The following is a 26,168-nucleotide window of genomic DNA, read 5'->3' as shown; positions in this document are numbered from 1 at the left end:
GTAACTCTCATTCTCTGAGTATGAGATGGGCAGTTAACATTTTCATCTTCCACTTCCTGACACATCAAAGTTGAAACAGTTGTAATGTTTGCCCCATGATTTCAAACGGCAAAAAGAAATTGGAAATGTCAAGCAATCTATTTTTCCCAACTAGTACCAACACCATTACCAAGATTTGACACTATCTGAAAGAAACCTCTCTAAAATTCTGTCAAGAAAACTTTCAAGTGGTCACTCAAAATGAGGACTCAATGGTGCATCAATGAGAATCTCTCAGAGCCCACATAACCTTTCCAGCAATATCATCAAATAATTCAATTAGGCCCAAGGAGGAGAGTTCCTGAGTTCCTTAGAGTTTCAATTTCAACAGTCCAGCACAGAAACAGCTGCATTCTAAAGACAGTAGTATTTTTTTAAATTCAAAAGTTAGAAATTATTACTTGAAAGGAACACTGAAGTACATCATCATGCTCACTTAAAGAAAAAAAAAAATTTCCTGTGCCAAAAATAATGCAAGACCAGAACTAACATTACAGCACTTAATCATGCCCTGTAAAGTGAGAGTTACACATTCATTGATAATACAGTGATGTTCCAAAAAAATAGAAAAATCAGTTGTCTGTGTCAATTAAATAAAATCCCACAATTTGAAGCACTTATAATTTTACCAGCTTGTATTATGCAAATTAAAACAGATTTTGAACCTAAAACTATTATCAGAAGAGCATTTTATAAAGACAACAGTATTTTAAAATAGTTGTGATTTAGTCATTAATTAAAAGTATACACAGTCATTTTTAAAGAGGTGTATTTCAGCATGTATTAGGTCCTACTGGCAGGCATATTTGAAGCATAACAAATGAAACATAGAAGATTTGCTGTAAAATAATTTTTAGATAATTTTTTTCCTGTTAATATAGATGGAGCACCGAAAACTGCTTGCTGCTCAACTACTGCATAACTTCCGTGAGCCTTCCTGCTATCTGCAGCCTACTGCACATTCCCAAGTAAGGACAAACATTTTAAAGCCTCAATACATGCAAGAAATTCAGATTCCCAAAGAAATGAGAAACTTTTGGAGAGCAATTTATGTGATATACTTAACAATGCATACCTGAAAAACTCAAAGTTGAGACAAGCTTTTGGCAAAAAAAACTTGTCATCTTGCTTGAACCATAGTTTGCTCATAGCAGTGTCCTGTGTCAAGAAAAGAGGTTTTAAGTCACCTTTTAACTACTAGAAAAAAAAATCTCTTTACCAATTCAGAGCTCGGGTTAGTGTTGTCCCCTTAAATTCATACTCATGCTATATACATTTGTGTATACACCCATCTATTCCCACTGAGGCTCTATTCTTCCCATATATCACCTCAGCAGGCAGTTAAATGGCTGCAGCACTGTGAATGAGCTTATGATTAAAATGGCAGGACAAACAGACAGTTAGCTTCACAAAATTCCCTGCTAATGCTGGCATCAAAAGATGTGTCATTAAGCAGCACTAGAGCAGCACAGTTATAGGTTTTATGCTAAGAATATAATTGTGTATTTAATGCTTTCAGAAAAAAAATATTACTGCATTACCTGCTAAAGTAATGTTGGTAACAAAACCACATATCCATTTAGACAAACTAGTAAAACTGGTTGGAAACTAGTTAAAAGACCTGTCACAAACATTTCTTAGAATAATCTCCTAGAGCACAGGAAGAATCTAAACAATCTTCCCTATTGCTTTTTCTCCCACAAAAGCTGTAAAATAGATTCTCTCTCTGTTCCAACTCTAGTTAACTTTATCCCCCAACACTCTGTCTTTAAATTGCTATACATAACAAGAGAGAACTTTTAAATGTAAAATAATTTCTCATATTTTTGAGCAGATGCTCTTTACTTGTTAGGGATTTGGCACAGTATTTTCCTCCTCCTTTTTGCATAAAAGAAATGTCTCATCTCTTATAGCATACCTTCCTCTACATAATATTTGACTTGTACTAAAAAGCCAAATGACACCATCTCTCTGAGCCAACAGAATTTTTCAATTACTGCTATGCACTTTAGAATACATTTTGCATCAGGGATAGAATGACAAACAGTAGAGTCTGTCTGGAGATGGCTAGCTGCAGTCCATAGTAACAATTCAGTCCTTGGGCCAAAGCCCATATCCTAACTGCCCCCTTTTCTCAGATTTTTTAGGGCAAGACGTGCCATTACAACAGAGGTGACCTAGTGATATACTGACAGTGAAAACAGCCATCCTGTTTCTGCATTTATGTTCCCATTCCCATACTTCCCACAACATTGGTTGAGTCCGTAGGAAGCTCACTTAGGTATAAAAAAAACAGAAGAAAAAAACTGCTTTCCCATACAACCTGTTTCCACTGATTTTGTTCTTGCAATGTTTTGCTGTGGGGCCAAGACAAATGTCAAGGCCCACAAAAGGAAAATGGCACAAACACACAGTTGGGAAGAAAATAAGAGATTCAGGGAAACTAGGTAATGTCTATTTCATCAAGTACAGGAGATTAAAAACATTTTCCCTCAGAAAATATATTTTAAAGGGAAAGAAAAAACTAAAAGCAAATACATTTCCAAAGCACTGATGCCTTAAAGCAAAGCTTTTGTGTGCATCAATTGCCTAGTTGCTACAGAGACACTGAAGGACCATCAAGCTTCTGTAGCAAACCAATTAGCTTTATTTAACAGAGCTGTAGTGTGTGTCCCTGCTGAGGTTTAGGGTTTCAGATCAGCATGAACATAAACATATGTTCTAAGTCCTGCTCTGTTAATAATTCAGCTTTAAGTACATGCCTAAAATGCCCTATGCAGAACAAAGGTGTTTTCCTGAAGGATGTCTTTACACTGAAGAATACTTATATTGATCTAGTGTGCAAAAAGTATTCCTAGATTAATTACTCAGGCTGAAGCACAACATGTAATTGTGGAAGACTTTTCCTATTTGTTCGAGGCTTAGATGAAAGACAGAGATGAGCATCAGCAACGACAACTATGATTTAGTAGTGACAAGTAATTTTTAGTAAATTCTAGGTACTCAGAAAAACTGAGATTTGACAAATATATTTAGATCACTAAATGATGCCTCCAGGAGACTGGAGAGTGATGTTTAGTTCTGTGTTTACATCTCTCTCTCTCTCCCTTTTTCCATGCAATCACAAGCTTTTGCCTTACAGTTACAGAAGAATAGCCTTGTCTATACCTTTGACTCACTAAGCACTGCTCAAAAAACATAGGAATGGCAGACACTCTTCTGCTGAATACTATTTCTATCAATTGTTAACACACTTTCAAAAGGGCAAAGAGAGTTCAAGCTGTTTGTAAATTCATTTTCATAGGAATCCAAATAGCCATAAGCCAAAGTTTAGCAAGAATGAACTTCCTAGTATCTTTCTAGAAATATCTTTTCAGTTTTGTACATTTCAGTTTATCTTACTTTGGAAAATGAGGTGATCTGCATTTTAAAAGCACATAAGAATCAACTTCTAACTTCCCAGAAGGTGAGCTAGCAGACAGAAAAAATATACGTAGCTTACCTTGACAAGGGCAGGATACTGTGTTGCATCTTTTTCCAATGGCAAAATCTCAAAGTTCGTAGGAATGAACTCATTCTTCATTGGAAGCTTGAATTTCCCATTCAGGTCAGCATTTTGCCATTTCTACATAAACAGGAAAACCAACAAGGATAAGTAGAATTTCTGCTTAATAATTATATATTTATTTTATGCTGCAATAAAATACTTTAAAATGTGTTCCATGAGCTTATGTGTAAATACTAACAATATACTAGGGAAAGAAAGGAATATCTGGGAAAACAAGCTGGAGTAGGATATCAGATGGATTAAGTGTTCTGAAGAAAGGTAAAAAGGAAAAATAACTTTGAAAAGTTTAAAGTAGAACAGAAGAAATTCTTATCACGACCATAGCTATGTACAAGCTAAAGGAAGTGAAGTGTTCCTAGGCATTGTCTGTTCAAAGCACGCTCAGAAAGACCAATTTAACTCTAGGTTTCATTTTACAGGTGCCTCAAAATAATACATCAATAACAAATTTCAATAAGAATTTGTCCACCTCCTTAGTTGTAGTTTTGATTTTTAGAAGCTCATTTAATTGCCAAAATATGCTCATTTTCTGAGTTGCAAAAATCAATTTGAGAAACGCAGTTGCGTACGGTAGTTGTAAAAAGACTCCTTTCTTAAGAAAAGATTTGTTCATTAGCTTCAGTACTTTCAAGTTTTTATTTAAAAGTTAATGCCTATATTTTTAAATAGGCAGTGCAAATGGTATCTTATAAAAAATGGTATAACATTCCCTGTTCAAAACCATTAAAATGTATATGTTCTATGTAATAATTATTTGAAATCTAAAGACTAAGATCCTTACTTCTCATAATATTAAGACTCATTATATAATTTTCACACTACATAGAGCAGCTGAATTAAGCCCTCCTTCAACTAAACAGAAAATGAGACAAAGAATTTTACACTGCCTTTAACTTGCAGATATGAGAATATATTACAAAAATTTAACATCATGCCTTAATAACTTCATCAGAAATTGCTTCTTGCTTGTACTGTGTTCCATACCAGTCTTCTGTTCGATCAGTTTTGCCTTCAAAAGACTTGGAAACTATTGCAACTCTGAAAACAAAGAGACAAAGCATTTTTGGCATTAATGTGCCTGAGAAAACATTGTGAGAAATTATTCAGAGAACTATTTCTCTTCCATCACTAGAACACATTTATTTCTTGAATCGATCCCTGGACAATTATAAAGTACATTTAGATAGCAAGTACACATACACTAAACAACACTTTAACATTAATCATAAAATCAGGTTACAGACATTTAATGTTAGTGTTTTTCTAGCGTATTACAACCTAGAGTTGCACAGAATTATTGTTGCATGCAATTTCTGCTTTTCAGACTTTACCCTTGTTCACTCAGATATGTGAAAATACTGACTACAGAAATTTTATTTCAGACTTGGCAGTTTAGGATTATGTATTGCAGTTTCACTCTTCCATTCATAATCTGATAGTAAGAGAGTATCTTCTCTTTTTTTCATTCTCACTTCTCAATTCATCTTGACACATGATGCTCCCTGGGGTTTTTTTGTTTGGTTTTGGGTTTTTTTTGAGGGGAAGGGAAGAAAAGCAGTGAGATTAATGTATTTTACAATCAATAACAAATAATTATACTAAATTAGAAACTTGAATCATAGAATGTTTCAAGTTGGAAAGGACTCGTAACGATCATAGGGTTCAAGTTGCTGCTTCTTGCAAGACTACCTAAAACTAAACCATTTGATTTAAAAGCATTGTCCAGATGCTTCCTGAACTGAAGAATTTATCTAAAAGGAAATCCAGAACAAAGAAAGTTAAAAACTTCTCAGAATTTTTTCAGTAGTCTGCATAATAGGGTTCAAGAAAACTCCTTTAATTCTTTTTAACAACGTAAAACACAAAAGATTATTCTATGAAAATAAATAGCTAGGTTTAAGAATAAGTAGATGTTTATAAAAATTCTGAAGTGGTCATAAAAGTTAGCACAATTATCTCCTACATATATTAAACAATTCCTTAGATTCTGAACAGCACAGTAACAAACTTCGTCAAAGCTTGTGCAGATGCCTAAAATGCACATTAAAGCATCAAAGCCTATGCAATAAAGTGCTCTTTTTCTTATTCACAATATCTTTAGGCCAGGAATATTCTGTTGTGTGCTTCTACAATTTCAAAATTGGGTGTAAATCAAAACAGGCATATGGATGTGCCTGAAACGATAGCATTTCAATTGACAAAAACATTACTGAATACCCTTAGGATGCGTTTTGCAATGCATTGAAAAGTTTAAACATGGGGGTTGGACTAGATGATCTCTAAAGTTCCCTTCCAACTCCTACCATTCTATGATTCTATGAATAATATGGTAAATGCCTATGTCTTCATCCCTCTTTTTTCATGTAATGTTTACACACAAGTGTCTAAGTGATCCATTGAGTTCAAAGAAATCAAGATTCTGCTGTATGTAGTTTTAGATTCCCCTACTATGAGGATTTTCAAACTGTTACTAATGTGTGCATTGCAGCTTGAGTACTAAGCAGGGTAAATAACTAGTATTAGATGCATTTAAATGAATTACAAGTGCACCTCAGAGTCACATGGGATTAGAAAGACACATTCTCCGGCAATAGATTAAGAAACTGAAGCACAACTGTCTAATTTTTAGACTATTTTAAATGATACACACTACAAAGGTGCAATGAAATCTCATAACTCAGGGATGAGGATTTTGTCTGCATTGAGTAAGGGAGACATTTTTGTTCCCCACCTTTGAAAAAATAACATGACCAGCCTGAACATGCACACATAGATACATGCACAAAACAATCCCTGTTCCTCTGCAGAAGTTAAACAATATCCAAACCAGAAATGGAATATTTATCAAGAGATACAATATTTCATTTCTTATCACAAATGGCAATTGAAATGGTTAACATTTTTGTTATGACTTCATATAAAATGGTTTCAAATCTGTTTTCATGTTACATCTTTCATTTTTTTTCTACAAAAGGAACAATGCTAAATAAATATGCCACAAAGAACTAAGCACTTTAGTTATACAGGCTATTTGTTCTTGCAACACAGCAGACACTAGCTCAGTCAACAGGGTGGAAACTATTACAGAGATGGCTGTTTACATTAAAATAAGCCATAGAAATATTCTATTATGTCTTGCATTTTGGACAGCTGGTGAGCAAAAGCTCTATCATGTACAAATGAAGTTGCTAAGAGACTATAAAAAACATCAAGTCTACTAGAATTTCAGAGCAACCTATGAGGCCTTTCCATCCATTAAACAAAACAGAAAAAGAAAAAAAGAAAAAATCCAAGACTCTTAAGTTAAAAGATTATCCTGAGAAAATTCCAATAATTTTGAGCAAACAAAGGTGGTTTATGCTATAACACACAGATGTCTGTTGTTTGACATTTCTTCCTTTTACATTTCTCCAATGTACTGATGCTCAAGCACTACTGACAATCTAAGCACCGAAATGTTTGCTGTAGGAACATACTAAAATTAAAAAGTTACAAATACTTCTGTCTGCTTAATGTATAGAAAATGACATTGCGGAAAAAACCATTGCAATTCGTCAAGTAGCTCTGCTTCAAGGGATCCTTCTATCCTCTCTATATCCCAAATCACTACTGGAACGGTAACTCACATTTAAAGCTCTCAGAAAAAGACCCACAACCACAAACCAAAAGCTATTTCTATTTGTACTCTTGTACATGCAAACTGTTGTAGTCCTCAGCTATGGTAACTTTTCAAAACCAAGCATACGGTCTATGATATGATACGTATTTACTAGATACTAAGTTGATTTTCACTCTCCTAAGATCTAAAATGAAGCTACAAATGACAGATCCACAGAAGAGTGTTGACAAAACTTAAGCTTCTATGGGCAAAAAAAACCCCAGACTTTGAGTCCACAGTATTTGTGATATTAGTAATAGACACATCAAAGCAAATTTGTTGGGGAAAAAAATTAAAAAATAACTTTAAGCTTAAATTAAATTAAATTTAAACTTGGTTTTCCAAATTATTACATTGCCAAGCAATGGAAAAAATTACACAATTTCAAAAGAAAAAAATAATGCGACTGAGACAAAACCAGTAAGAATCGGGATTTATTTACAACTTTCCCCTAAACTGTTTAGTAAAACTGAGGCAAGGCAATATAGGCTATTCAAAGCCACTTCCACATAAATCTCATTAGAAACCAGAATAAGAGAAGAAGCTACCTGCAGAGAGATGGTGCTGCGTTCTAATCATTCTGCAGAATCAGGAGTTATTTGTTAAGAGTTCAACAAAAACAGGTGTCTACAAACACAATGGTTTGTAGGGGAAAATAAGTGAACAAGTCAAGATTTTCAAAACCTTTACTCAGATACAATGCAGTTAAAAAATAAAAACATACATTCCACATTTGTAACATGTTTATCACCAGGCATAAGCATCACTGACTGCATTGAAATAACTGCTCGATATCTGTGAAATTCCAGCCTTTAAGAAATTTCTGTATCAACATTTTTGGCACTCATTTTATTTTACTTTCCTCTGGGATACTACTACTGCTGCATTTTAGATATCAAGAGAGGTAAAATGTCTATCCAGAGGAAAATGTTTAGCTGCTTATATCTGATGAGTCACTAGATTCTGAAATTTTAATAAGAGCATTTATTCTGCAGATGATGAGGGGAAAAAACTGCATTGGAAGCAATGGGAAAATTACATTTTTCAGCTAAGATTGTGACACATGCCAAGTCTATTCCCTTATCTTCACAGATGGTTTTGCAAAACCCAATGCAGTTTGAACAAGTAAAAATGATACTTACATCTTAAAAAGGTTTCTCTCTTAGGGAAATTAAGCCACTAAACACAAGAAGTAGAGTGCAGGGGTGGGAAGGGGGAGGAGAATATGAAAATTTCCTGTTATGGTTCAGTCAAATAGAAGCACATATGGATACTTGCTACCATCTGTGAGTATGGATATTTTTCCATACTTTTTAAAAAACACAGTTTGTTAAGAAAATAACAGTTGAAAAGCTAAACTTTTTAAAAAGACATTGAACAGTAATCTCCAACTGTGAATGTAGCTACCTCAATATAGATATGCCAAGAAAAGTCCTTAATGTAGGTGATTTCCTATAGTTATGAAAATAATAAATAAAACCACAATCCAAAGGGGGAAAAAAATCAAATATATAGAAATAAAACCATCACAAAACACAACTTATGTGAGGCATAAAAACTAAATAAAAATGTGGAAAAGTATTCTGCAACAGGCAGTTAGGATGATGTGGCACACACTAATTCTCTCATAAAAAAAGGAGACTAAAAAAGTAAATCTGAGCATAAATATCAGTAAATGGCAGACAACCAGAACACGTATAGATATTTCAAAGCCCATGTCTGTTTTGTACTAGTATATACAATTTTCTGTAAGTCAAAAGAAGGAAACGAGCTACAGGATTGGCAGTTTACTACATGCATGTAGATACAGATGTAAAAAAAACCCACAAACAAAACAAGGAGACAAGGAGACCTTTTTATTAGCACCTGTAATCTCAACTCATTCTTTCAAGAGAGCCCACTAAAAATGCAAATTCACAATGGCTTTCTCAAATCTTTGTAACATACCATGAAATCACTCTTAGCAATATTTAAAGTTCCCCACCAAGGTAATTCATCTTGCCAGCAATTTAGAGATACTATAAAATTATATTCCTTGTTATGTTTTACTATACTAGTATAGCATATTAAAGATTAAAAAATTCCTAATTTCATTTTACTTTTCATTTCAAAATTGCTTAAAATGTGTCTGAAAGGAATATAGTACTACATACAAGTTAATATTTTGTTTCAATTACATGAAAATAAGAAAGCCTAATTAGCTCATTCCTGATGCTCTGAAAAAAAACATTGAATTCCACTAAAATTTAAACAACTTTTACATCTGAGAAAAATCAGCCTGAAGTGTTGTGATAGAAGCTACATACTGTACATACACCACTGTAACTTTTGAGTCTACGCTGGACTAAATGTATCATTTAGAGAAGCAGGAAAAAGCAACACAACACTTAAAAGAATCTTAAATTTGGTCTGACATTCTGAGTTTCTTTTAATAAGTTATAGTTTTGGAGAAAACAAAGAGAACTAAGAGGTGAATGCATAGCTTTGTGGCAATAGCAAACACTAGCATGGGTTTATTCCACATGTAATAAGGAATACATTTATCATTACCCTGACCATTTACTATTCATACCATACCAACACAAAGTGCAGCTGCTGCTACATTATTATAAGCCTCCTGCAGGTCTCATTTAATCCATGTTAGAATATCAGTCCTTTGCTGAATTCTGCTATTAGAACAGCATTTAATCAGTCTTTGGGCACTTTCTAGTTTGTACACATTTATGTTTAAGCCTAAACAGGACAGCTGTGGGCACAGCTAGGGGTATTTAAGCTTCAGAGAACTTGCATTTACTATCTTTAAGTCCTGCTAAAATCTCTGCAACAAAAAGAATACATAATTTCTATAACAGTAAGATGACTAGGCCATAAAACCAGATACCTGCCAGTTTGGAAAGTCCCTTTACCTCCCAATAGTTAGCTTTTTTTTTTCCCCCCCCAAAAGCTTAAAATTACAAAATCATTATAACCTATTTCTTAAGATAGGTAAAGTGAAAAGACAATGCAGTTAGTCCTGAAGGAAAATTAAAACCAACATATTTCTTTTGGCATCTAAAAAAAGGGCACAGTAAAAAGAAATAGAAGAAAGCAAGGTGAGACCCAAGACATTTGAAGCTTAAGATTACATGGAGGTGCACATACACACTAGATGATCATCCCTCTCTGATCACTAGCTTTCTTGATTCAGCCACCATCACACTTCCACTAAGAAAACTTTGAGACCTTCCTGTACAGAAAAGCATACCTACTCTTTCAAATTTAGTTCCCAAACATCCTCACCACTGTGCCTCTCAAGTTTAAATATGTACTGCACCTCACTACTTAAAAAGTCACATACATAACATTCAAAATAAGCTGAATTTGAAAAGCTGAAACAACTGTCTCCATTATTTGAAGGATTAATGCTTCCAAGTTGCTTCAAATACTAAAGCTTATGATCTTCAGTCGGTTCTTGCTGTAGCTGTGTTCTTTTATTAATTTTATAATAATATTTTCTATTAAAGTTATATTCACTATTAAATATGATAATTAAGCAATCCTATTATATTAAATATTGAAATATATATGAAAAATATTTATATTTATTTTGTTATTTTAAAGTAATCCAGAATTACCAAGTATAGAGAATATTCTCATCTCTAGCAAGTCACACTGTCATTGTAAGAAGACTGATGTAACCCTACAAAATTACTATGACACATAAAATAGTAAACAATTTTATTCAGTTAATAACATTTCAAATAAGTTATGGTTAAATTCCCTATTTTTTTATAATTACCTTTTCCTCTCTCTAATAACATTCTTGCTTCTCTTGCTCTTTCCCTGCCCTTCTTTTTTTCGTTTTAACTGAGGACAAATGGGAATGCAGAACTGCAACTACTAGTGCAAATATAGTATTATATTAACTAAAAGAGTGCTGTGAAATACCTGTTTACTAGTTTTTAAAAAAGCACACCACATAACATTCTAAATTCTTCCAAATATTGTCATCACTATTCCCATGCTTCTGACCACATTCTAGAATTTTCTCCTTCTACCTGTATTCTATACAATTTCCTTTCTCACACAAAAAACTTTTGAAACAAGGTTAATTCTGGATATTTTATTATGTATTTTCAACTGAAAGGGAGTGTCAAAAAGTTGACACAGCCAGCAACAAGATTAACACAGAGAACTGAGGAATGACTGTTCTGTGGTGTCCAGCAGCATCTGGTAAGCTTAAAGAGTCTATGAATATATTTACATATATTCATTTCCTCTAACAATTTTTGAAAATTTAAGCAAGCAGATGTTCTGAAAGTTCTCTAATAACAAAGACTCAATTTACATTACAAAAGGTATCCTTCCCTAACAGTGCAAGAAAACAGTTACAAATAACATCCCATCTGATAAAGCACCTGTAGCTTGTCTACTAAATTAAAAATTGTTTAATTGTTGCTTGTAAGCAATTCTAAAACCAGTTACAAGTTCAAATTAGTGTGATATTTGTTTAAGTTTTTTTTCAGCAAAGAAGTAATTCTATATTCTCTCTTTTAATTACTGAAAAAAGTCTTTATGTTAAAGGTGAGCTCTTCCGTCAAATTTCCAAGAAGCTGAGTGGTAGATCAACACAAAAACACATCCAAAATAGAAGTATTTCATACAAAAGGAAAGAGAACATGGAAATTTTATCTAAGGTATTGTTTCTTCAAAATATCATCTCTCAAAATATTCAAGCTTCAGTTGCAGTGTCCCACACACATTACACATAGATGCACACCCACACACAAGGATACAGGCCCTTCTTTAGAGGGCATTAATTACTATGACAACTACTGTCACTGACACAGGCAGCTCCATTTATTTTATCATTACTTGTATACCCCTACAAACACTAGAACCCCATGATACAGTTCATAACCCAAATTTCGCCTACTTTATCCAATGAAATATGGAAGAGAGATGTATATTATATATATATATATGAAATTCATCAGCTTTTAAAAATAAAATAACTGTATCTTGAATATACAAGACAGGTTTTATCAAACAAATATGATAAAGATTTATGCACAACCTTTTAAGTAATTCCCATTAATTTCAGAAGGCTGAAATATACAAACTCTATAAAGATACAAATGCATGCCTCATTGCCCTTCTGTATCCAACACTGAAAATTTCAACGTAGAAGATATTCATAAACAGACCTCCTCAATAAATCTTTTGTATCTTATAATTAGAGTTGTTTGTGGATTCAAATGCTCACCAATCCCTCTAGCTAAGCCTTAAGATCTTAGGTATACTTAAGAAAATAAAAGAGAATGAGTAACTACTAGCTTGCTGTGAAGTTTGTTTTAGGAGCTTGTCTCATGCTATTTAGGAAGCTGGTGACAAACCAAAGGAGGAGTTCAGTTCTCCTGGGCAGCAACAGTCTTATCCTTGAAACTCTACTTTTGTTTTTTCTGCGGATTCCTCTTACTTTCATTACACACCTTCCAACTACATTGGTAGATCATAGTACTGACAGCTTATCATGTAATTCCATGTAATAGATCGCTATTCTATAAGAATTGAAACTTAAACTACCCCCACGATGTCCTTCACTAGCTCTCTTACTCCAGGATTTTCCTCCCTTAATAATTCATTTGCCCAGCCTTTCCTCCTCAATTAATATGCCTTCCCCCTCCTCAATTAATATGCCCTTTTTTCACCTGTCATCATTTTCTCTACCGCTTTCAGATTCCTTCAGTTATTAATCATCACTTCATTCTGGTCCCACTACTGTTCTTTAGATACTCAAGTAGATATGAGGTACAGTAGTTTTTGGCCTTCATTTTCTACCCTGCCTGGTGACAACACAAGACTATCAAAAGCACAGGAAAGAGAGAGGCTTCCTCTTTTTCTTTTCAACATCTAGTCTGACCAACTACCGAGACCTTAAATTTGTACTGCAACACACTCACTGCAAAGAAAGTATATGTGCAGTATGGTCTCACATCAAAAGAAACACTCTAGAAGTCTAAGAGATTTTAGCAGCTAAAGATACAGCTATTTCTACAAACATAAAATAGTATTCGTCAGAGGGTCTGCTAATTGCACAAAATTTAGTAGCTCTCCACGGGGAAAAATAAAACATATACAGTTGATAAAAACCATCCTCTTAACAAAATTCCAGACCTAGTTCCAAACTATGAATATAAGAGCATTCACATAAAATGCCTCAAGAATTTAGTGACATATAATTTTACTAGGCTCTCCTCTCAGTAACGTTGAGCCATTCCAACTAAATATCTTCCTAAAAACTATTTTAGTCTGAAGAAGATATCCTGCATAGAAAGGACTGAAAGGACATTTCTGTCTAAACAGGAGTTGCATGCACTTAAAGAGTGCTTGTTTTCAATGGGAAACCGAGACATTAATACACAAAACAACCGGCTCTTTTTCACTAACATTTACTTTCAAGCTGTTAAGAAACACTTAAGAATTCACATTTCCATTAGTTTATCTGCTTTCTTAAAATGTTTGGGTTAAATCACAAGTTATTGCAGCTTAACTTACCGAACATTTTCTGGTCGCAGCTTATCCAGTACCATCTCTATTAAATCAGGTCTGAATTCTTCAAGCAAATATTCAGCAGCCAATACTTCTTCTATAGGGTAATACTAAAAAAAACACCAAAACCCAGGAATGTGTGGATGAATTAAACAAAAGCTAGACGTGAAAAAACTACTGTTTTGGAAAAGAAATAGAAATGTGTACTTCTGGTCACCTAGTCTGTATTACCTTAGTAATTTCAAATCAGAAGTGCATAGACGTCTTTGAAATCTTTTTCTTAAAACAAACAAGATGGAGTACCCTCACTATGGAATCATTATTTCTCCTATTTTTTATATAATGCATAGTAACATTCTTTGAAAAAAAATATTTTATGTCTCAATATAAAAAGTCATCCATTTTAAATGTTACATTGAAGTAACTAAAGTAAAAAAAACCCATGGTAAATGCTGACCCCTGGAGGATATTTTTAAAAAGAACACCATGTACTCACTGGAGTGCCTATGGGAAAAAGAAAACATAACAAAGCAGAAAAACTTCCAATAACTAAAAAAAAAAGCCTCAAAATAAAACCACTAAGGTTTTTATGATTCTCTAAGAATTTGATTTTTATTTACAGTAACATAAAGTGTATTTCAATTATCTAAATGCATAAGACACAGCTACACAATTATAACTACAACATTTTTTTATTTAAGATCAAACTGAAAATTTCTTAAGGTACTTAGCAATTTAAGAAGAAAAAACAGTTAAAATTCTTCCGAAATTAATTAGTGTGGTTGACTGGAAAATTTTGTTGGTAAATATCTATTCACCAAGGGGAAAATACCAGGTGACCTAAGCATTAAGTGCTTGAAGTTTGCCATACAGGTCTACTTTTTTCACCAGAATGAAAATAAAATGGCTTCTGAACTATATTATACAAAAAACCTAGTGAAATGACTTCCAGAACACAGATTAACTCACACACAGGATTTTGAAAAAGAGAAAGGGCCAAGGGGGTAGAGACCAAGGACAATGAACCAAACTTGTATTACAAAAAATTAAAATATAAATGCTAAATATCCAGAATTTGAAAGGTCTTGTCCAATAGATTCATCATACACTGAGGAACGTCCACTTAATTACATTCTGCATCAACTAAACAGATTAAGCAAACAGAAGCTGAGATTTTAAGTAATCTATGCACATTCTAATCTGAAATTACAAACGCAATACTGATTTAGTGACCAAAACCCTACACGTTATTTCCTTTACAAACACAGGCCACAGTCTGCCCACTAACTGGAACTGAACATAAAATTTCATTAATTACTTTGCCTAAGAGGCACTGAGAGATCCATCTGTGGAGCAGATAAGGAGTCACGAGAGGTATGCTGCCTGCCAGGAGCCAAGGTCAGCGATGTGACTGAGAGAGTGACACAGCTCGTCAGGGATGCGGTCTACTATCCCCTACTCCTACTCCTTGTGGGGATGAATGATGTAATGAAAACCAGTATCTCCAGGATCAAAAAGTATTTTATAACCTTAGGGACCAAATAAAAAGTAGGGGGGCTCAGGTTATTTTCTTCTCCATCCTGTTCACTAGAGATAAAGGAGTCTACAATGAAAAAATCAGCCAAGTGAACTCCTGGCTGAGAGGCTGGTGCCAAGGGGAAGGTTTTGGATTCTACGACAACAAATCCTTCCTTGGGGGCTATAGCTTGATAGGACAGGATGGGATTCATCTCTCCCATAAGGGCATATTTGAGAATGGGCTAGCAAACTTGATAAAGAGGGCTTTAAACTAAGAGACTTGGGAGTTGGGAGGAGAAGCAACATAGAACAAGCTGTTCCCTCTAGCTGGGAAACAGGGCAGGACAGGGAATGCAATGATAAGTGTCTTTCATCCACACACTGTGCTGAGATGCAGAAGGCTGATCAACCCGAGGGAGAGTCAAACCAGGGAGGATCCTCCTGCATTGTTCAGGGAAACCTGTGTGTTTGAGTAAGCCCCTGCACTGCCTCTACAGCAATGCACACAGCCTGGAGAATAAGCAGGAGGAACTGGAGATGTGGGTGCGGATGCAGGGCTACGACCTCATTGCAGTCACAGAGACGTGGTGGGACAGCTGCCATGACTGGAGCACAGCCATGGAGGGCTATGTATTGTTTAGGAAAGACAGACTGACAAGGCGTGGAGGTGGAGCTGCTCTCTATGTGAGGGAGCAATTAATGTGTACTGAACTGTGCCTGGGTGGGGATGAGGGGTAGAGTGCTTATGGGCAAAAATTAATGGGCAGGGCAAGGCAGGTGATATTGTTGTAGGAGTTTGCTACAGGCCACCTGATCAGGAGGAGGAAGTGGATGAGGCCTTCTACAGACAGCTGAGAGCTGCCTCATGATCACAGTCCCTGGTCCTCATGGGGGACTTCAACCTCTCTGATATTTGCTGGGAAAGCCACACAGCCAAGCACACGCAGACCAGGAGGTTCCTACAGATTGTTGACAACAACTTCCTGTCAAAGGTGATCGAGGAACCAACAAGGAGGGGTGTGCTGCTGGACTTGGTACTGACAAATAAGGAGGGCCTGGTTGGTGATGTGAAGGTTGGAGGCAACCTCAGCTGCAGCAACCATGAGATGGTAGAGTTCAAGATCCTGTGGGGAAGAGGCAGGACACAAAGCAGGACCGTGACCCTGGATTTCAGGCGAGCTGACTTTGGCCTTTTCAAAGACCTGCTTGAATGGATCTCCATGGGATAAGATTTGAGAAGATAGAAGTGCCCAAGAGAGCTGGTCAATCTTCAAGCACCACTTCCTCCAAACCCAGGATCAGTGTGTCCCAATGTGCAAGAAAGGAGGAAAAGGAGGTAGAAGGCCTCCATGGATGAGCAAGGATCTGCTGGGACAACTCAGGCAGAACGCAGCCATCTATGAGAGGTGGAAACAGGGGCTGGCTTCTTGGGAAGAGTATAGGAACATTGCCAGGGCATGCAGAGGTGCAACTAGGAAGGCTAGAGCCCTTCTAGAATTAAATTTAGCCAGGGAAGTTAAGGACAGTAATAAGGCATTTTTCAAGTACATCAGGAGCAGAAGGATGACGAGGGGGAATGTGGGCCCGGTGCTAAATGCTGAGGGTGCCCTGGTGTCTGAAGATGCAGAGGACGCCAAACTACTGAATGCCTTATTTGCTTCAGTCTTCACAGCCAAGGCTGGCCCTTGGAAAGCCCAGTCCAGCAAGGATAATAAGATGGCCTGGACAGCAGAGGACTTGCCCTGGGTGGAAGAGGAAGAGGTTAAAGACTTGTTGGGCAAGCTTAAGGCTCCTAAGTCAATGAGTCCTGATGGGATGCATTGTAGAGTCCTGAGGGAGCTGGCTGATGTGACTGCTAAGCCTCTCTCCATCATATTTGAACAATCATGGAGGACAAGCGAGGTGCCCGAGGATTGGAGAAAGACCAATGTCACACCAGTCTTCAAAAAGGCCAGGAAGGATGACCCAGGAAACTACAGGCTGGTCAGCCTCACCTCCATCCCTGGAAAGGTGATGGAACAATTCACCCTGAATGTCGTCACTAAACATATGAAGGAAAAGGTGGTTACTGGGGGAGTCAACATGGCTTCACCAAGGGGAAATCCAGTTTGACCAACCTGATACCTTTCTATGAGGGCATAACTGGCTGGCTAGATGAGGGGAGAGCAACAGATGTCATCTACCTTGACTTCAGCAAGGCTTCTGACACTGTCTCCCATAACATCCACATCAGAAAGCTCAGGCAGTGTGGCTTGGATGAGTGGATGGTGAGGTGGATTGAGGTGATCAATGGCACAAAATTGAGTTGGAGGCCTGTGGCCAGTGGAGTTCCACAGGGCTCAGTTCTGGGGCCAGTCTTGTTCAACATCTTCATCAATGACCTGAATGAGGGGACAGAGTGTACTCTCAGCAAGTTCACTGATGGCACCAAACTGGGAGGACTGGCTGATTCCCCAGAAGGCTGTGCTGCCATTCAGCAGGATCCTGACCACCTTGAGAGTTGGCCAGAGAGAAACCTCATGAGGTTCAACAAGGACAAGTACAGAGTTCTGCAGTTGGGAAGGAACAACCCCATGCACCAGTGGGGACTGACCTGAGCAGCTCTGCAGAGAGAGACCTGGGAGTCCTGGTTGATAATAGACAAATCATGAGCCAACAATGTACCCTCATGGACAAGAAAGCCAATGGCATCCCGGAATGCATCAAGAAGAGTGTGGCCAGCAGGTCAAGCGAGGTTCTTCTCCCCCTCTACTTTGCCCTGGTGAGGCCTCATCTGAAAGTACTGTGTCCAGTTCTGGGCTCCTCAGCTCAAGAAGGACAGAGAACTTCTGGAGACAGTCCAGCACAGGGCCACCAAGATGATCAGGGCACTGGAACATCTTACATACAAGGAAAGGCTGCAGGAACTGGGGCTGTTTAGTCTAGAGAAGAGGAGAGGAGACTGAGGGGGGAATCTCATTAATATTTACAAATATCTAAATGGTGGGTGTCAGGAGGTTGGGGCATCCCTTTTTTCTATTGTCTCTAGCAACAGGACAATGGGATGAAGCTGGAACACAAAAAGTTCCACTTAAATATAAGAAAAAAATACTTCACTGTGAGGGTGAGGAAGCCCTGGCACAGGCTGCCCAGGGAGGGTGTGGAATCTCCTTCCTTGGAAGTGTTCAAGACCCGCCTGGACATGTTGCTGTGAGACCTGATCTAGGTGGACCTGCTTCTGCAGGGGGATTGGACTACATGATCTCTAAAGATCCCTTCCAACCCCACCATTTTATGATTCTATGATTTTTGTGTTGCTTGAGTGAGAGGGTTTGGACACAATGACCTCCAGAGTTCCATTGCAACCTCAACCATTTTGTGATTCTGTGGTAATTTTTCAGAAAGGTCAGAGCGTAATTTAACTAAAATAAAAGAGACTACAACAATCTAGATACTACAATGAGAATAAAATTGAATTTTGAAAATAATACAATTAAAGAGACTAAACAAAAGGGCCCTGCAAACCAAGAAACCTGGAAAACCTCAAGCTACACATAGCAAATATGAAATATAATTCAACCACAAGATCTTAGCAGCAACTCCTTAGACCAGCACAAGTGTGCTTTAAAGATAACTTCAATTTTATTGAATAAAAAAATTTTTAAATCCTTGTAGTTAACACATGACAATTTATGATATCGCACTTACCCATGCTAACTTCTACACAGCATCTCCAAGTTATGAAAACAAGATAATATTCATAAGCACTGGAAATCACCAAACAGTTCTAGCTTGTTTAATTAAAAGCATAGACTTAGTATGACTCAGAGGCAATAAAGAGAACTAGAAAAGTTATTTTTCTGTTAGTGTTTAAGCAACTAACAGCAGAATCAGAATTACCATTCATACTGCAAAGCACAGCAAAAGAAAAGCAGTGGGGGGGGAAAAAAAGTGCCAATTCAATACCCTACTCTTTGGAACATTGCTGGCAACTTCCTGGCCTGATTTTTGGAGACAGCAATTGCAATTGGGAACGATCCAACAAATACAGGCCACTGAAAGACTGTTTCAGAAATCAGAAGTTGATTTGTTAAAGAGATTTTATGCATTTGACAAAAGCAAGAGAGAGCACCCTAAATAGGACCTCCTTTAAATACTCATTGAAATGTTTTCAGTTAAGTCTAATGCTTTTTAATAAACAGAAAGACAATTCTAAAATTAAAGATCAGTACTACAGGCTTTACAAATTAAAGATTAAATTAAAAATGATTCCTGTAAAGAAACCAAAGAATGCCTGAGTTGATGCAGACATTAGCTATACAATGAAGAATGGCTGCAATGTATAGAAATAATGTGAATTTCACTAGACAAAGAAACTGCCTAAATCTTCCTTTAATGCAAAATGAAGGAACTGAATTTTGCAAGAAGTATAAGGACTAGTGTAAGCTATATGATGATTTTTTTCAATACCAAGACATAATGACATTAGTAGAATCAAACATTTCCAAACTGCTATCTTAACACAAACACTTCTGCTCACTGCTGTATTTCAACATTGTTAACTATGGAAGCATTTAGAAATTCAGTGACTGTGTTCATTATAAAACATTATTTCTGTAGTGTTTCCCTAGAAAACATTTACCTATCATGTAGACACCATGTGACAAGGAATGTATGTCTTAAGAAACACTGGAAGAGGTAAAATAGCACTCCAGTTACTGTGAAATCACTTCTACTGAGTACAGAAGTATAAAATAGCAGACAGTAAAGGAAACATGACTTACTGACTGCCAAAACTAAGATCTATGCAGTAGGATATTAGCCTCCTAAGCTCAAGAAATGCCAATGATCTTTGCAAATATCTGTATTTATTAAGACCATAATCAAACATACTGCTAAGTGACCACTATACTGTAAAAAAACCCAAACCCACACTTACATGCAATATTCCAGCAAGCTTCGATGTATAACCTCGTGGTCGTTCTTTATCTTTAAATCTGAATGCCACAGCATTTAGATCCTAGGAAAAAATGTAGGAAGGGTTGAAAAGCATATATTAAAGACTATTTTAAAATCATTATTGTCTATTTAATCCCTTTTTATAACATAAGAAAAGGAAGGAGTTTTATTGCATCCATTTTATAGTAGTTCACCTAATACAAAAGTTTTGAGTAATATTCAAGCTGCACAAAACTCACAAGCAACTTTGGATACTCTAACAACACGAAGTGTCTTGAAAGTCCTGTTTGTAATAAGAGACCTGTGCCGTAGCTAATATACTTAAATTTCCTGACAAAAACACACCAAATTTGATACAAACAATGCACAGAGTTCTGGTGCAACATTCATTTTATGTTAATGAACTGAAGCCTTTCCCTTTTCCTTTTTTGTTCCTCTTGTTCAGCCACCCAAAAGGTGAGTTTAGATATAGAAAAAAGTGTGTTTCTTTATGCTGAAATAGAACACATCATTCTTAGAATACAATAGCAATAGTCAATTAGAGAGATTTAAGACCATAACGCCAATGAAAACAGGGCAGTCCATCCTTCTGTGAAACCATGCAGAGAGTCTGGTTAATTTAAAAACTCAGGTGCAAATAAACTCAAAAGAAGATTCTTCTTAAATTAGTTTGCCAGCTCCTCTGACTCACCTCACAGCCTTAGGAGTAGGCTGGGGATGATACAAGAGGAGCAAAAGTATACAGGGATGAGATAAGAGGATGAAACTAGCTCTTAAATTTTCTAATTTGCTTACAATGTCAGCGAAACTATTCCATTGGGACTTTCAGCAGAGGGTAAAAACACTTCTCTTACAGTCATATAGTATTGAAATGCAAAAGCAAAGTTAACACATCTTCAGAATTTCTACTCTTAGAAAAGACACAACAGTTTTCATTAAAGTGAAATGAAAGTAATCTTACCCAAGTATTTGTAGTGAACCAATGAGACTATACAAATAAAACTTTGTCACTGAGAAGTGCAGTACTATTTATTCTAACAGGATATTTTATGTATTTGCTCTGTGTACACAGATTTATAAGCATGAACAGTTCAGCAAAGACTGAAATGTACAACCAAAGCACTCCATGAAAAGTTTTAGCTCACCTCTCAAAAACTGACAGAATGAATAGTAGATTAAATGTCCTACTTCATTTACAATCTCAACTATCACTTTGATACATAAAAGGAGAGGAGTAGAGTAAGTAATTTCAATTTCCAGTTCAGTGTTACCCCAACCTCAAATCCTTCCTCCCTTTCACCCTGACTAAAGACTAAAAAGGGAGGAAGAAATACACTTCTTCCTCCACCACCATTATGCTATCACAGTCCACTCACAGCTCTGTAAGAGCATTTCACATCTACATTAAGACAATATATTCTGAATGTGCTCGTTTGTGTCACATCACACCTTTAAAATGTATTACCTTAATTACCATGCAATTATTAAGAAGTGTTTCCACAGCCAAAGAATCTGTTTCTGCATAATCCAAAAGTTTGTAAAAATACAACCACAAGCACCAGTCACTGTACCTTGCACTCTTGGAAAACCCATTCTTGAGGTCCTTCTGTGCGCAGTTTTTGAATATACTGAAACATGTGCAAAATAATATCTTCAACGTGCACTGGAAAGAAAAAATACTTGCTTAATAATTCACTCAGTTCTGCACAACAAAAAAAAAATCTGATGAATACAAATATGTAAGGCATTATTTTTAACTGCACTCCAATACATCAAGATACTTAAGTACATATGCAATCCCACCAGCAGTTGAATTTAAAGTGTTGGAGTTCCCAGCGAGTTCTGAGAACTGCTTTGAACAAGTCTTATGTTAAGATACTGATTTGTAATTTTTTAATTCAGGTCTAAATAGTATAAATAAGTAGCACACAAAGGTATTAACAGCTTTTTTTTTTTAATAAATTTACATTAAAATATTTACTGAAATACTTTAATGGAACCTCAAATATGTTGGTTTCTTATGGTAGATGAAGTGTTTTAACATACTGAGAGTATCTAAACACAGAAGAATAACCAGTTAATTGAAATAAATCAGTTTCAAGCGATAAACACAGCTAGTCTCTTTGGATATCAATATAAACCCTTCAGATGAGGAATAACATGGAAGGCAGACATAATGCTTCACTTACAAAGTCCTTCCTCTGTCAAGTCCACATTAATGATGAAAAACATGAAACCTCTAGCACCTTCCTTCTGTCCTCCAACAAGTGTATTCACCCATCCTATGAAACCAAAAATAAAATACATCACAAACAAATCTACAACTAGTTATACTACTTTTTGTAAGCTTCAGCAACATTACTATTTTTTCTCTTATTTTGACTACCTCACATGTTCTTCTCTTCTTTAATGCCTTTGGCAACTGTGCAAGTTGAACACAAGTCAGAGAGATCTGATTTTGTGCTCAGAGTGCTATTAAAAACTCGAGATGATTTGATTACGGGGTAACACTTCTGTTTGGAACACACAAAACTGGGAGGACTGGCTGATTCCCCAGAAGGCTGTGCTGCCATTCAGCAGGATCCCGACTGGCTTGAGAGTTGGCCAGAGAGAAACCTCATGAGGTTCAACAAGGACAAGTACAGAGTCCTGTATTTGGGGAGAGACAATCTCAAGCAGCAGTACAGGCTGGGGACTGACCTGCTGGAGAGCAGCTCTGCAGAGAGAGACCTGGGAGTCCTGGTTGATAATAGACAAATCATGAGCCAACAATGTACCCTTTTGGCCAAGAAGGCCAATGGCATCCCGGAATGCATCAAGAAGAGTGTGGCCAGCAGGTCAAGCGAGGTTCTTCTCCCCCTCTACTTTACCCTGGCGAGGCCTCATCTGAAACTACGGTGTCCAGTTCTGGGCTCCTCAGCTCAAGAGGGACAGAGAACTGCTGGAGAGAGTCCAGCACAGGGCCACCAAGATGATCAGGGAAATGGAGCATCTTCCTTATGAGGAAAGGCTGTGGGAACTGGGGTTTTTCAGTCTGGAGAAGAGGAGACTGAGGGGGGAATCTCATTAATATTTACAAATATCTAAGTGGTGATGTCAGGAGGTTGGGGCATCCCTTTTTTCTATTGTCTCTAGCAACAAGACAAGAAGTAATGGGATGAAGCTGGAACACAAAAAGTTCCACTTAAACATAAGAAAAAAACTATTTCAGTGTCAGGGTGAGGGAGCCCTGGCACAGACTGCCCAGGGAGGGTGTGGAGTCTCCTTCCTTGGAGGTCTTCATGACCTGCCTGGACATGTTGCTGTGCAACCTGATCTAGGTGGACCTGTTTTTGCAGGTGGGTTGGACAAGATGATCTCTAAAGGTCTCTTCCAACCCCTACCATTAATGATTATATGACATAACAGAAAAATAGCAAAAGATACGCTCCTATAGTCTTCCAGATAATAAGGCACCTGACAGTAAACCATAAGTCAGTGACAGAATAGACAAGACCATGACATAGAAGTTGATATAACTCTAAACAGGAGCAGATAAAGGGGAATGCAAGACTTAATTGCTTCAGTAACCAGAGTGCCTGTTATTTATCTATTTTTATCCACCACAGAAGGATAATAAACCACAAAACAATCTCTAACTCAAATTACACAATCAGTTGAGGGTTTTAAATTTAACATACAGAGGTCAATTTGAAGTGAAAGACAGATAATTTTTTTAAATTGTGTAATAAATTACTTTTTACATTTTTATGTTCAAAAGACTTACCTTTGGCTTTAAGCTCTGACAGAAGACTCCCTGGGCCTTCGTGCCCAATGAGATGACCAAGATAATGACCAGGGTTTGATTTATAGTACTTCTGTAGGTCTGGTATAGGAAATGTGACATAAAGATTCCTAATGTCCTTAATGGGTACCACTTTGTAAAGTTGCTGAGGGGGAAAATAAACAATGAGATCCATGAACAAAAGGAAACTCACTATTTTATTCATCTCAGGAGCACATATCAGGTTCCCTTTACACACATATGTATCAACAAAATTTCAGAAGGTATGTAAAACTTAGCCATTCATGATGCAAACAAAAAGAGAATTCTCTCTCAGTTCTAACAGTTGCAACTAAATGTAGAACCTTTACTACAAAGTATCCTACATCTTTACTACAAAGTATTCCAAACTCTATGAGAATGGAAAGGTAGGTGGAAAATTAAGAAAGAAATATGGAACTTAAGGACACTGATACAAAAGTAGTGAAGTGCACAATGTATCACTGAAACAAAAAATATCATTTAAGATATACACTTCCTGATGGAAGATGTATCTCTGTACATACCCGGAGATGTTCTTCTTGGAAAGGATGTTCAGGAAACTCTGGTATAGGGACATTTTTATTTTCTACTTCTGAAAATAACTTTACCACTAAGCAAGTCAACTCATCCAAGGATTCTAGGATAAAGAAACATTAGAAAAATATAATCACTATCTGAAGACTTTGGTCAATTTGGATTTTGTATACTCTTTGGTGGAGACATGAATTATATAGAAAGGGAGCTGTAATGGTATGATGATTATTAATTTCAGAAAAGAAACCTGTAGTAATACTGAAGTTTGAACTATAATGTGTCATAAGAACCATGCTTATTGAAGGAAGATTTCAATCATTGACTAAAATAAATCCTATAACTGGACAAAAACACCTTTACATTTTACTGATGAATCTAAGATGGAATTGAGGAAAAGACACATCGATATTTTGTAAATATCGAACATTTACAAAAAACAAACATTCCTCAAAAAGCTTAAGGGATGTGGAATTACAGCTGCAAACCTTCCAGATGAAAGCTCCTTTGGAAAAACTTGGATTTTTTTCAGCCTCAGCTCATCTCCAGTACTTCATGTACACTGTGAGCCAGGGTCACCTGTCGTCAGTGCCCCAAAATTTCACACACACACTTGTAACTTCTTTAAACACTTTTACATTCATTCTAGTTTCCATCCATGACTCCACAAATTACAGGAAGACCATTTGTAGAAAGAATTTGATGTTGTATATGAATCCACCTAAACTAATATACAACATTTCTGTTGAAAAACTGCCTTCAAAATAGCTATCTGCTTAAACAAGCCCATTCTGGAGCACTTTTCAAAGTGAAAATAAGATAAGAAAGACTCATCCATCAAGTTTTTTAGCACATGCCTTTCAAGAGTGGGTGTTGAAAAAAAAAAAATAGGCATTTCTTGGATGTCACTAAGTACAACTTTAAACCTTCAAAGATTTCAAAAAGCGGTGAATCAATTTTGCCAAACAATTGCAGTTAGATTTAGAAAGCGAAATTTTTCCTGCACAACATATGTGTGCTCCTACACTATGTAAAGAGAATTATGCAAGTCAAAAAAGACCCAGTGCAAATCAATGATGTGTTACTGTATAATAAAATGATGTGAACTGTATGTAGTTCTATTAAAACATCCTTATTGTTAATTCATGTCAACAAAATACACATTCATTTAAGCTTTACAACTATAGTGAAGGTTTTCTTTAGTACAGATTTCCAGTTGCCAGGGTGATTCTTACTGAAAAAGTTTCTATTTGAAAGTCTATTTGTGAACCACTGTACTGAAGCTGTTCTATGACTACTCAGAGAATTTTGCTTTCGATTAGATAGAAAAATGAACTGAATTTCATTACTTAATTTTAGCAAACTTTTGAATATTTATTACTATTTACTAGAGAAACTACATTCTGATTACCCCACCACTTTTTACTAACATAAAACTACTTGTTTCACATAACATACATACATTGGTGGGAAAATCAGAAAATTACTAGGCTGTACATAGCTTTAGACATCCATTTATTTCAGAATGCACAAGAGTAGAGAGATCATGGGGAACTTCCAGTGTGCAACTCAAGATATTT

General features: G+C 36.3%; 1 protein-coding gene across 6 annotated transcripts in view; it reads right to left on the bottom strand.

Annotated features, from left to right (window-relative positions):
* Nucleotides 1-26,168, bottom strand: part of IDE (insulin degrading enzyme) — a 74,139-nt gene that overhangs the window by 27,088 nt on the left and 20,883 nt on the right. For all 6 annotated transcript variants that reach the window (XM_062001875.1, XM_062001877.1, XM_062001876.1 and 3 more), the window contains exons 6-14: nucleotides 24,582-24,694; nucleotides 24,019-24,181; nucleotides 22,442-22,534; nucleotides 21,824-21,915; nucleotides 20,233-20,313; nucleotides 13,803-13,906; nucleotides 4,543-4,645; nucleotides 3,542-3,664; nucleotides 1,115-1,197 (exon numbers count right to left, since the gene is read on the bottom strand). In XM_062001875.1, coding sequence (XP_061857859.1) covers nucleotides 1,115-1,197; nucleotides 3,542-3,664; nucleotides 4,543-4,645; nucleotides 13,803-13,906; nucleotides 20,233-20,313; nucleotides 21,824-21,915; nucleotides 22,442-22,534; nucleotides 24,019-24,181; nucleotides 24,582-24,694 — 955 coding nt within the window. The remainder of the gene's footprint in view (nucleotides 1-1,114; nucleotides 1,198-3,541; nucleotides 3,665-4,542; nucleotides 4,646-13,802; nucleotides 13,907-20,232; nucleotides 20,314-21,823; nucleotides 21,916-22,441; nucleotides 22,535-24,018; nucleotides 24,182-24,581; nucleotides 24,695-26,168) is intronic.

The sequence above is a fragment of the Colius striatus genome, chromosome 8 (assembly GCF_028858725.1).
Source record: "Colius striatus isolate bColStr4 chromosome 8, bColStr4.1.hap1, whole genome shotgun sequence".
Lineage (NCBI taxonomy): Eukaryota > Metazoa > Chordata > Aves > Coliiformes > Coliidae > Colius > Colius striatus.
Note: the sequence above shows the minus strand (reverse complement) of the source record. Positions and strands in the feature narration are given on the sequence as shown.